General features: G+C 37.7%; 1 protein-coding gene across 3 annotated transcripts in view; it reads right to left on the reverse strand.

The window, feature by feature from the left end:
• The window catches only part of RNGTT (RNA guanylyltransferase and 5'-phosphatase), a gene marked incomplete at both ends in the record, with an annotated part of 279,010 nt that overhangs the window by 146,585 nt on the left and 118,689 nt on the right, over positions 1 to 13,736 (reverse strand). For 2 of the 3 annotated variants that reach the window (XM_080700452.1, XM_080700450.1), the window contains one exon: positions 13,163 to 13,231. The exons of the other annotated variant lie outside the window; for it this stretch is intronic. In XM_080700452.1, the coding sequence (XP_080556578.1) occupies positions 13,163 to 13,231 (69 nt within the window). The remainder of the gene's footprint in view (positions 1 to 13,162; positions 13,232 to 13,736) is intronic. 3 annotated transcript variants of the gene reach the window in all.

A 13,736-nucleotide genomic window follows, 5' to 3' on the forward strand; every position in this document is an offset into this window, starting at 1 on the left:
GACCCTATTTTGAAATAAAAAATAAAATAAAAAAGGCTAAGGGTGTACCTCAGAGGTAAAATAAACAGTTATGTTATTTAAACATCAATTTTTGTCTCTCTTCCCCTCCTATCCTCCTTCCTCTTTTCCTCTTCTCTCTTTTCTCCTCCTTCTCCCCGCTCTCCCCCCCCCCCTTGAATTGAAACCCTATGTAAATAGAATACTTCTTATTCTAGCATTCAGTTTTAAAGAAAACTGAAGAAATTCTAGATGGTAATGACACAAGAGAATATAAAGTGATAAATCAGTTTCTAACAGTATACACCTATTCTTTGCCCTTTGGGTTTTTTGGGGGGTGGTCCTAGGGTTTGAAACCAAAGCAATTCTACCCTCAAGCTTGAACCTTTTTAGTTTTTGTTTTGAAGCAGGGTCTCACTAGTCTTGATACATGGCTGAGGCTGACCTCAAACCTGTGATCCTCCCATTTTAACCTCCCCAAAACTGAGATTATATGTGTGCACCACTACATATATTTACCCTCTTCTTACTGGTACTCACTATATATAATCTAATCTTATAAGACTCCAAATATACCCACAATGAAAATTACTCCCAAAACTTCATTTCTAGTCATAATTTATCATCAAAGACATCTACATCCTTATTTTCAAACATAAAAGTATGTCAATTACAGTCCTTCCTCACTAATGTCCTGATGGCAGCCTAAAGTTTCAATGCTAAAACTGAATCTTTTTATCCTTTCACAAAAGCCTAGGTCCTCTCCATTCTGATTATTTTCCTCATTAACATAAATCTCCCAACCAGGAAGATTAAAACCTTTTGAATCATCTTGGTGCAATCTTTATCACTTCTACATTTCATCAAATTATCTTCATTACTTTTTTTATCCAGCTACTGAAATAACCTAATTGTTACTTCTATAATCAATAGGCCCTATCAAATATAACTAATCTATCTTGACTACTTTTAGTTACATGGCTTACTAAATAGAATACAAGCTTCTCAACCTAAAATCTAAAGACCCTCCCTCACTATCTACCCTTATGTGTCTTCCCTAGTTTTATCTCCTAGGATGCCCCTTGCATAGAATAATATAGTAATGAATCCTAATGATGAGCCTTTATAATTATTTTCCACCAATCACTAATGCTACTGAGTGCTATTACACCATTTTAATCTCAGAATGTACCATGTAGGTCAATTGAACATAATCGCCTTTTTCATGGATCGATCACAAAACTGAGGCAATCAAGAAGTTGGGTAATGTGTCCAGAAAGAGTAGATCTTCAAATCTAGGTATTTCAGTACAGATTCCAAAATATATACTAACTACTATATTAAAGTGGTTTAATGGAAGGACAAAAGGTTTTGTGTATGGTGTAAAAACCCTAGTTTTATACCATATACAAAATCACCTCAAAATGGATTAAAAACTTAAAAGTAAAACTTAAAATCTGTAAAAACTCCTGGGAGAAAACATAAGGAAAAATCTTCTTGATGATGGTCTTGGTAATAATTTTCCCAACATGACACTAAATGCATGTGCAACAAATGTAAAATAATCAAATGGGACTATAAAAGTCTTCTATGCAGCAAAAAACAACAGAGTGAAAAGGCAACCTATAGAACAGGAAAAAACTAAAAGCCAGTAAAAAGAGTTAATGTGCAAAATATATTAAGTCATACAACTTGGCACAAAAATATAAATAACCAAATCAAAATACGGGCAAAAGGATTTACTCAGAAACTTCTCAAAATAAAAAATTCAGATGTCCAAAAGGCATAAGAAAAGCTGCTCAGAATCTCTAATCACCATAATGCAACCAAAACCTCAACAGGAATTCACTTCATGCCTATGAGAATGGACAGAAGAAGGCAAAACATAAAAATACTGTCAAGGATATATATAAACTGGCGATGGGAGAAAACTGGCCATGGGATTTTTTTTTTTTTTCCTAGTACCAGGGATGGAACCCAGGGGCATTCTACCTCTGAGTTACACACCCAACCCTATTTTTTATTCTTTATTTTGAAACAGGGTCTCACTGAGTTGCAAAGGGCCTAAGTAGCTGAGGCTGTCTGCAAACCTGTGATCCTCCTGTCTCAGCTTCCCAAATGCTGGGATTACAAGCATGTGCCACCGCGACTGGCAGTGATGGGAATTTAAACTGGTACACTCATGATGGAAAACAATATAAGGACTCTTGAAAAAATTAAAGATAAAGCCACCATACAGTCTAGAAATTCCACAGGTACTAAAAACAGGATCACTAAGAGATATTTGCACTCTCATGTTCACTGTAGTGTTACTCATAACAGCCAGACACAAAAACAACTTAAATGTTCTTTGATGGTTTATGGATAAATGAAATGTATAATGAATATTATTCAGCCTTGAAAAAGAAAGAAATTCTACCATTTGCAGCAACATGGATGCAGCTAGAGGGCATTATGCTAAGCAGAAGAATTTAATAGACTATGGCATTCAAGAGTGCTATGAGAGCATGAAAAATTCAACATGATCATAAAGATCAATGTAAGACTCAAAGCAAGTAAATTGTGTGTGTGTGTGTGTGTGTGTGTGTGTGTGTGTGTGTTACTGAGGGTAGAACCCAGGGGCTTTCCTACCTCCAAGCTATACTCCCACACCTATTTTATACTTTATTTCAAAACAAGGTCTCACTAAGTTGCTGAGAGCCTCACTAAGTAGTTAAGGCTGCCTTCGAACCTGTGCAATCCTCCTGCCTCAGCCTCCCAAGCACTGAGATTACAAGTGTGTGCCACCACACCCGGCTAACAAGTGAATTTTAAGCTGAGAATTATACAGACAAAAGAAAAAAGTTTAAGTATATGCAGGTGAAAGCCTGAATAAGTAATACATTCAAAACACATACATGTAAAACACAATAGTGAATATTCATCACTGAAAACCTACTTTCACAGGTACTAAAACTATCACTGTAAATCAGATAGGCATGGTCTCTGCCTTCATTATACGTACAGTCTAATAAGCCCGACAACAGAAACTTAAAACATAAATAAAACACAGAGTGAATTCATTTGAAATACCCCCCCACCCTGTCACTCCTGAATGGCATGGGGCTGTGACTATCTTCTGTATTTCTATCTTTTAAATAAACTCCCTAAAAAAATTAAAACGTGAATAAAAATAAAATAAAACACAATGCAGTGTCAAATGCTTTGGGGCCAATAAGAGTGTTGTGGGAGCACAGGGGAAAGTCAGGCTCACCTGCCAGATCCAGCTTCCCAAGGAAGCACAATAACGTGATAGTCTAAGAATGAATGGGAGTACCACACACACAAAAAAAAGAAGAAAACAGAGGCAGTAGAAACAGTAAATTAGTACACATTACAGACTATTTCAGGACATAGCACTTACATAATGAACTGATGTACCAATAGAAAGAGCCATTGAAGTTCTGAACAAGAAAAGGAAAAATCAATTTTCTTATTCTAAGGGGGAAAAAAACAAAATGTATTTTTTTTAATGTTTCCTCCTAAAATTTGGAACTGTTATAAGCATGAAGCACAGGAAGTATCTATCAATACTAAGCCCTATCTTTTTGCTATGATTCTAATATGCCCCTAGTTGCTAAAATAAAAAAAACACTAACAACAAAATATCAATTTAAATGTCTACCAGGACAAATTCTGAAAAATAAAGTATAAAATAATATGAATAATATGTTACCTTTTTGATAAGTGGGATGGGAGTAAGAATGTATTAGATATTTTTATTTACTTTTAAGTACACAAGAAACCATAAAATAATAAAACCTGGGGTATGAGAGAAAACCTTTCTTCTATATATATTATTAATATTGCTTAAAATTTCTGAACCATGTGAATGTATTACCAAGTACAAATTAAATTACAAATATACCACCACTGTAAAACAAATTTTTAAAATGTCTACCATTAATGTTTTGATAGTTCAATATTACATCAATAAAAAGAACTATGTTTCATTCATCAAGTCTTTAATATGCATCATTTATATAATAACTGATTTGTGCTCTATTTTTATCCTCAAAAAATTCACTGATACTTTTATTTTGTGAAGTCCTTATTTGTATTTATTTTCCATTTTTCTGCCATTAACATATCCTTATTATGTTAACATTATATCTGTATCTAATCTAGCTGAAATTGTTTAAAAATTAATCATGTGTAGCTATTTGTCAACAAAATTCACTAGAAAATATAATTTAGAAAATGATGTTCTTTTGTCTTCCTTTCTTAAAGCAAGCTAAGAAAAGTTTAAAAAGAAAACAATTTAAATAAACAAAATATATTTTCTTTCTTGGCACTTCACTAGTATAAATCTCTAGAATTTATTGTATTTTCCAATAAAAATAACACATTTTGGGAAAAGAAAGAATGACACTTTTCCAGTCTGCCAGGAAACAGAGCCCTTCTTCAATTGAAGACCTATCAAAATATGCAAGCAAATGTCATGGAAACAGAAGCTCTCACCATGGTAACCCATCCCTGCTCAGAGGAAAGCCACTCTCATCCGTCATGTACTTCAAGACAAGGCATTTGACTAATTCCAATTTTCATTTTACAATCTATCCATAACAGTCAATATACCTGGCAGTAGTAGAGATTTAATAAAAACATTAATATTTCACAAGAATGCAATATTAAAACCAAAGCTGACTCTAAATTTATGTGCAAACTGATTAATAAGAGACATAAAAACAAGCTGACCCACCTTAGAAAATGATCAAGATAGTGATGAAGACAATAAAAACCAATCACATCACTACTGCTTGAACATTCTATGAACTCAATATAGAATTAGTTATATATTTCACTAATAGATAAAACAAGAAAAGTCATCTCTCTAAAAATAAAGCAAAAAATACAAGATTCTATCCTTACCTCAATTATGCAATTTATCATGTACAATCTGATTTTATTTTAAAATGATAGATTATTTATGTCATAAGATTCTTCTCTGGAAACTTAAGTGTCTCCAGATGATAAAAATAAAATCAAAGGTGATTTTTTAAAGGCTAGGAATTAATCAGTTTACTTATTACCATAGGTAAAAGTATAATATCCTACATAAATCACCATTAAAATCCCAAGCTGGCAAACAAATAAGATTTAATGTTATTATCAACTCTGTAAATTAAATTAAATTATCTAATAAATATCAAATAAAATATCTATGACCTATAGCATAGCAATGTGCCAAATTGTCATTTTAAAATACTCATTTTAAGTAACAAACCACAAAAAAGTAATTCAAAACAGCAATAAAATCAAAGAACTGAAAACTACATAAAAGAGTTTAGTAAGACATACTTGGCTTAAAATGGCTCGTTTTAAAAATGATCTTTCAGTTTGATGAATACCTGGACCTTAAACATTAGGAAGAATACAAGTTTATACTGAAAATGAACAGGCAATTCTGTTCCATTTAAGTAAATGCCAAAGTTTTCCACAAAATATTAAAAGACTTTTGCCAAGTATAGCTTACATATCAATTTTTTTTTTGGGGGGGGGGGTCTGGGGATGGAACCCAGGGGCATTCTACCTCCGAGCTACACCCCCTGCCCTATTTTTTTATTCTTTATTTTGAAACCGGGTCTCACTGAGTTGCAGAGGGCCTAACTAGCTGAGGCTGTCCATGACCCATGATCCTCTGGTCTCAGTCTCCCAAATGCTGGGATTACAAGCATGCGCCACCAAACACTATGTTGTATACTGAATGTTTTTGTCCCACTACTCCATTCATATGGTACAATATTAATCCCAATGTGATGGTATTAGATAGGGCCTTTGGGGAACTGATAGGGTTTTGATGGTAGAATCCTCATGATGGTATTAGTATCCTTAATAGTGTCCTTTATTCATCACTTCCACCACAAGGAACCCTGTAAGAAGATGAGTCTCTATGAACCAGGACATGGGCCCTCACCAGATACCGTATACATTAGCACCTTGATCCTGGACTTCCAAGCTTCTAGAAATGTAAGAAACAACACTGGTTTGTTTATCAGCTATTCTATTACCTTGTACAGTATCCCAAACTGACTAAGACACGCTGTCAATAATACAATAAAGACACCATTAAATTAAAAATATTAAAGTTACTTTTGAGCCTATAGCTAAACACAAAAGGAAAGCAAATAACAGCTTGTGATAAAGAAAAATTAGAGGATTGAGGATACAGCTCAGTAAGAGGTCTAGATTCAAGTGCTAGAACCCTCCATGCAAGAAAGGAAGGGAGGGGAAAGGAAAGGAATAAACTGGCTCCAAATCTAATTTTGATGTTTAACCTAAGAATAAGTAAAAAGTACTAGAGAACAAGGAAGATTCTGCTAGATATAAAATGAGGAAAAGATTGGAAGGAGACAAGAGTGGATGTCTTGAGACCAGTTAGAATGCTGTTGCAGTTTTCTGGGAGGAGGCAATGAAGACATGTCAAATTAGAGTTGCAACAGTGGTAATAGAGATAAGATAAAGCAAGACTTGAGATGGGGAAAGGAAAGGGTACCAAAGATGACAGCGATGGTTTTGATTCAAGTGATTGAGGCAGCCAGTGAAGGAGCAGTACAAATAGTCTGTATGTTTGCTCATGATTGTTCAGGGAGTAGAGATATAATTCAGCTTTAAAATATACTGAATTTAAAAAGCAGTATCAAGGCAGGCAACCAAGTATTAAGCCTGTATAGAAGTCACAAGTCTTAGTCACAGGATGACAAAAAAGAACTAAAGTCATGAATGTGAATGAGATTCATAGAGGGAGAAAAGAACATGAGAAAGAAGCAACAATGTCCAGGACCCCCAGGTTAAAGAAACTTAACTTCGATGGCTAGTAAAGAATGAAGATTTTGAATGAGGCAAAGAATCAGCAGGAGACCAGAAGGGAATCAGGGGCATGTGCTGTCAAAGAGATCACAGAACAGAGAATTTCAAGAAAGAATTACCACCAATAATTAATGTATTGTTTTATCTTCACAATGTTATCACTTGCGCTGCACTTAATTACTCAAACTGAGTTAATCAAAAGGTTTTAGAGTTTCCCAAAAGAAAAACTTAGAAGTGTTGGCAAATTTTACAATAAAAGTTCTTGGTCTGCCAAGCACAGTGGCGCACAGCTGTAATCCCAGCACTTAAGGTGCTGAGACAAGAGCATCACAGCTCCAGGGCAAGCCTCAAGAACCTTGTGAGGCCCTCCACAACTTAGTGAGACCCTGTTTAAAAAAAAAAATGGGGCTGGGGTATAGCCCAGAGGTAGACTGCCTCTGGATTCAATTTCCAGTATCAAAAACACACACACAAAAAGTTCTTGGTCTGAATAGGGTTCTAAACTTCTCATTCAAAACTTGCCTTTAATACAAAGCCTAACAAAGGAGTGTAATTTACAAATCTTACATGGACAAGATCAGAAATTAACTGGATGTTAGAGTCTGTAGTTATTAGTTGGAAATTTCATGCTAAGTTATGATAACCATAATAGGCTCAAATATATTCCCCTTAAAATATTCAAGAACCTTTGACTATTACCTTATATAGAAAAAGAGACTCGGTGTGATTAAATTGCTGCTCCCCGGATGAAGAAATATCCTGGATTCTCCAGGTGAATCATACATGTAAATACAAGAGGCTTTACAGAACAGGGACAGAGGGTGATTTGACAAAGAAGACAGCAATGAAGCAAGACACAGTAGAGAGCTGGCTTTAAAGATGAAGGAAGAGACCATGAGCCCCCCAAAAAAGGAACAAATGATACAGTTTAGAAACCATAAACCAATTTTCCTGTACAGTCTTCAGAGGGGGCATGGCTATGCCAACAGCTTGGATATCAACCTAGTGAATCTGATTTTAGATTTCTAACTTCCAGAAACATAAGAGAATAAATATGTATTGTTTTGAGCCACCAAATTTGTAGTAATATGTCAAAGTAGTTGCAGAAAACTAGTACAATAACTAACTGGTACCACAGTTGTTTCCCAAATTTTAATTTCTCAGCCAGGTATAATGGCATATACCTTTAATTCTAGCTACTAGCAAGGCTGAGGCAAGAACCTCAAATTTGAGGCTGACCTGGGCAATGAACCTGTCTCTAAATAAAACTAAAAAGGGTTGAGTATGTAGCTCAGTGGCAGAATGTTCCTGGATTCAATTTCCAGTATAATCATCATCATCATCATCATCATCATCATCATCATCATCATCATAGCTCACGTACCATCCTAATAATTTCTATCCTATGTAAATACCACCAGTACTATTACTTACTAATATTAAATTAAATCATTCTAAAATAAGCGGGCATGGTAGTGAACGCTTGTAATCCCAGTACTTGGGAGGCTGAGACAGGAGGATCGGGCTCATGGCCAGCCTCAGCTACTTAGTGAGACCTCTACAACTTAGTGAGACTCTCTTTCAAAATAAATAATAAAAAATGGCACCGGGGATATAGTTCAGAGGTAGAATGCCCCTGAAAAAATCCCTAGTACTCATCCAGAAGACCCCGGAGGTTTGGCCGCATGGCCCCAACCCAGGGAGGGTGGGTGGGCATGGGCGGGGGCACCCTTAGGCGACCCCCACACACACCCGGAAGGCCTCAGAGGTCCGTGCCACATGGCTCCAACCCCGGGAGGGTGGGCGGGCACGGGCGGGGCTCCCTTAGGGGCGCCCCCCAACCCGGAAGGCCCTGGAGGTCCGGGAGCAAGGCCCCGACACTGGGAGGGTGGGCAGGTGCGGGCAGGGCACCTTTAGGAGACCCCCGCCACCCGGGAAGAAAAAAGAAAATTTTCATCGCTACTGAGTACCTGATCCCATATCCTCCCCAAACCACACATACTCTCTTCTCTTATTAAAAAAACAAAAAAGGGGCCGGGTATGGTGGCGCACGCTTGTAATCCCCGCGCTTGGGAGGCAGAGACAGGAGGATCACGCAGGTTCGAAGCTAGCCACGCGCGCTAGCTGGCTTAGGAGACCCTGTTTCCAAATAAAAAAATGTAAAAAATAGGTCTGGGAGTGTAGCCCGGAGATAGAAGGGCTTCCAGGAACCCCAGTACCACCAAAAAAAAAAAAAAAAGGGAAACAAAAAAAGAAAAATATTCGAGAGGGATTAAGATGGCCCCGGCAGCAGCTAGAATATTGGAGATGCAGACAAAACATATCCATTTGAACTGGAACTTTTGGAAAAATTCCCCACAAAGGACGACTGCTGCTTCTCTATATCGTTAAGAATCCAGGACATTACCTGTAAGGAGAGAGTCTAGTAGAGATCTAGGAGGAAGGCGGTGGCGGCGGTGGCCGATGGCGGTGGAGACTTGTATTTGGGAGAGGCAGACATCTGATCCCACCCACCCTGATCCTCTGAAGAAATTACCCCAAAGTTCGAATGCTACTGTCCTGCATGCTTAGGAACACTGGACATTATACAGTATGGGAAAAGAGCTTGGGAAAGTTTTGAAATGGTGGGGGCAGTCGCATTGGCAGTGGCAAGTACTCAGGGGAGGCAGAGATCTGACGTAATACACCTGGAACTTTTGAAGAAATTACCTCAGAGGCGGAATACTACAACCATGCACCCTTGGGAACGTGGGACAACCTGCTGGGTAAAGAGAGTGCTCGGATCGGAGCCTGCCGAGGGGTGAGGCCGGTGCCGGGGTCAGTGAGGCCAGGATCGGAGCCTGCCGTGAGGCAAGGCCGCTAATGAGGCCTCCGAGGCAGGGATCAGCACCAGCAAGGGGTTAGGCCAGTGCCGGGGCCAGCAAGGTCAGTATCGGAGCCTGCCGTGAGGCAAGACCAGTGCTAGGACCTACGAGGCCGGAATCAGACTCTGTCGAGGGCTAAGACTGGTGCCTGGGCCAGCGAGGCCGGGATCAGAAACTGCTGTGAGGCAAGGATGGAGCTGGGACTTGCGATACCAGGATAGGAGCCTGCCGAGGGGTTAGGCTTGTGCCAGGGTCAGCGAGGCCAGGATCGGAGCCTGTCGTGAGGCTAGTCCAGTGCTGGGGCCTCTGAAGCCAGGAGAAGAGCCAGCCGAGGGGTTAGTTCGGTACGGGGGCCAGCGAGGCCAGGATCGGGGCCTCCCGTGAGGCAAGGCTGGTGCTGGAGCCAGCGAGGTTGGGATCAGAGTCCTCCGAGTGGCCAGGCCACTACTGGGGCCGTCAAGAGTGGGATCAGAACTTGCAATGTGGCATGCACAGAAAAACAGCACAGAAAATAAAATCCAGATGCGTCTCCTAATTAGCAAGAACTAGGAGGAAAGTGGTAACAGGAGGAGGATGAGTAGTAGAAAGGGCCCTATTGAGAAGCAATTAAGGTGACCAATCAGAGGGGAGGGGATGGGGGAGGATGGAATCTCTTTAGAACTCATGAGGTGCATAAACAATTATATCAAAGATAATCACCAATTAAGCATGGGATCGAGGGAGGGGGAGGGAATGAGATGGGGATTGGATGAGGGCTTATCGGATGATATGTGCTTGTATATCCTCTCAAGTCTTGTATTCCAAAGTGATGTATGATTACAAAAAAAATAAATAAATAAATAATTGCCACAAAAAAATCCCTAGTACTGCAAAAGAATAATAATAAAATAATATTAACATTAATATTAAAAATAAAATAAAACAAATCTAAAAATGCATATTTCCATCCAGGAAACAACTAAGCAAAGAACAACAAACACTACTGCAAACAAAAGTTAAATATCTTTCTCACCAGGAGTTGTGGCGCACATTTGTAATCCCCGCACTTGGGAGGCAAGACAGGAGGATCACGAAGGTTCAAAGCCAGCCTCAGCTGGCTTAAGTGACCCTGTTTCCGAATAAAATATAAAATAGGTCTGGGAGTGTAGCCCCGAGGTAGAAGGATTCCATCCCCAGTACCACCAAAAAAAAAAAAAAAAAAAACCTCTCAATAATCACACTAAACATAAATGGCCTCAACTCCCCAATAAAGAAACATAAAGTGGCAAAATGGATTAAAAACCAGAATTCATCTATCTGCTGCCTGCAAGAAACACACCTTACAAGATAGTAACAAACTTAAATTAAGGGCTGGAGCAAGGTAATCCATGCCAACGAAACTCAAAGACAAGGAGAAGTAGCAACTATGATATCAGACAAGTTAGACTTCAAGCCTAATCTAATTAGAAGAGACAAAGCAGGTCACTTTTTACTGGTAAAAGGAACAATACAGCTAGAGGAAATGATGATAGTCAACATTTATTCCCCAAACAAAGGTGCAGCTACTTTCATAAAACAAACTCTCTGTGACATTAAGTCACACATAAATCCCAATACAATTAAACTGGGAGACTTCAACACCCCTCTGACATTAAGTCACACATAAATCCCAATACAGTAATATTGGGAGACTTCAACACTCCTCTCACACTATTAGACTGATCATCTAGACAAACACACCATTAATAAAATAGACCCGGTTAGACAGATATAGAAGATTCCACTCAACTAAAGCAGAGTTCACATTTTTCTCAACAGCTCAAAGAATCTTCTCCAAAATAAACCACATCCTAGGCCACAAAGTGAGCACTAGCAAAATCAAAAGATGTGACATACTTCCCAGTGTCATTTCAAACCATAATGAAATGAAACTAGAAATCAACTATAAGAAGCCCAAGAAAAACCACATAAACATGTGGAGACTGAACACCACACTGTTAAATGAAGAACGGGTCACAGAAGAATTAAGGGGTGAAATCAAATTTCTAGAAATAAACGAAAATAGAGGTACAACATATCAAAACCTCTGGGACACTTTGAAGGCAGTATGCAGAGGAAAATTTATAGCACTGAGTGCTCACATAAGAAAAACAGAAAATCATCAAATAAATAACATAATGACACACCTCAAAGCCCTTGAAAAACAGAAACAATCTAACTCCAAAGCCAGTAGAAGACAGGGAATTGTTAGTCAGAGCAGAAATCAATGAAATAGAGAATAAAAAACAATACAGAAAAGCAACAAAACCAAAGGCTACTTTCTCAAAAAATTAACAAGATAGAAAAACCACTAGCTAAGCTAACAAAAAAAGAGAATCAACCCAACTTACAAAGATAAGAGTTGAAAAAGGAGATATTACTACTATACAGTGTAGAAATCCAGAGGATTATCAGAAATTACTTTGAAAAACTATATTTCAACAAAATGAAAAATCTGAAGGAAACTGACAACTTTCTAGATAAATACAACCTGCCTAAATTGAGTCAAGAAGATATAGAAAATGTAAACCAACCAATAGCAATCAAAGAGATTGAAACAGGAATAAGGAGCTTACCATCAAAGAAAAGCCCAGGACCAGATGGTTTCCCAAATGAATTTATAAAACCTTTAAAGAGCCGGACATGGTGGTGCACACTTGCAATCCCAGCATTCAGGAGGCTGAGACCAGAGGTTCGCAGTTCGCAGACAGCCTCAGCTACTTAGTGAGGCCCTCCACATCTTAGTGAGACCCTGTTTCAAAATAAAGAATAAAAATAGGGCAGGGGGTGTACCTTGGAGGTCAAATGCCTCTGGGTTCCCATCCCTAGACCCGCCCCCCCAAAAAAAAATTTATAGAAGAGCTAATCCCAATACTCTTCAATCTATTTTGTGAAACAGGAAAAAATAAAAACACAAAAAAACAGGATTCTCCCAAATACATTCTATGAAGCCAACATCACATTAATACCAAAACCATATAAAGACAGTTCAAAAAGGAAAACTACAGGCCTATATCTTTAATGAAATTGGATGTAATGTGTCTCTCTAAAGAGAAGAAAAGGGGAATAAGAATACTTTAGGAGAAATACACAAAATTCAAATATGTAAACTAAGAGTAGACCTAAAACTCCTGGAAATTTCTGACACAGACATAGTATTCTTGAGCTATAGAGTTTTGTGCTTTTCTGCTAACTCTCCAATATATACAATACACAGACAAGCCAGAGTTAAAAATTTATAGCAGGTAATCAATAGACTACAGACTATTAAGAATAATGTCCTCAGTTTATAGCTGAAACAGACACCCAGTAAGTATATAGACTAGTTCACATATCAAAGTCACTCAAACCAACAAAGCAGGAAATATAAAGTCCAAAACACACACACACACACACACACACACACACACACACACACACACACAAACACTTACTCCAACAGGTTGAAAAATAAGTCCATCCATTTCGTGGCTGACTTCTTTGGCAAAATTTCCTTCAAGTAGCTATAAAATAAATATAAATATGGATATTTTAGAAATATAATAATCACTTAAAATTACTTTACTTTCTTACTAAGATTTATAAACTTCCTACATGTGCTGTAAGAAGTGAAATACCAAAATAGAAGAGAGGTGGCTCCAAAGGGATATAATAATGTTAATATATGAATTAAAAATTTAAAGAATGAAGATTTCCATTGCAAAGGAGACTGGATATCCTGAGCAACAATCCTAACAACCAAAATGATGGCTACGAGCGGTGAATATAATTAACAATAATGCATTATATATCTAAAAATAGTTATAAGAGAATATTTATAATATACTCACCATAAACAATAAAAGTTTAAGGTAATGGATATGCTAATACCTTCGGTTGATCATTACCCAATACATAGTTGAATCAAAACATCATACTGTGCCTCATAAATATGTACAAATATAATGTGATAATCAAAAAATAAAATGATCATAAAGTACTGAAAACTTATTTTTAAATGTTTTACTA

Source organism: Muscardinus avellanarius, assembly GCF_963383645.1.
Source record: "Muscardinus avellanarius genome assembly, chromosome: 8".
Classification (NCBI taxonomy): Eukaryota; Metazoa; Chordata; class Mammalia; order Rodentia; family Gliridae; genus Muscardinus; species Muscardinus avellanarius.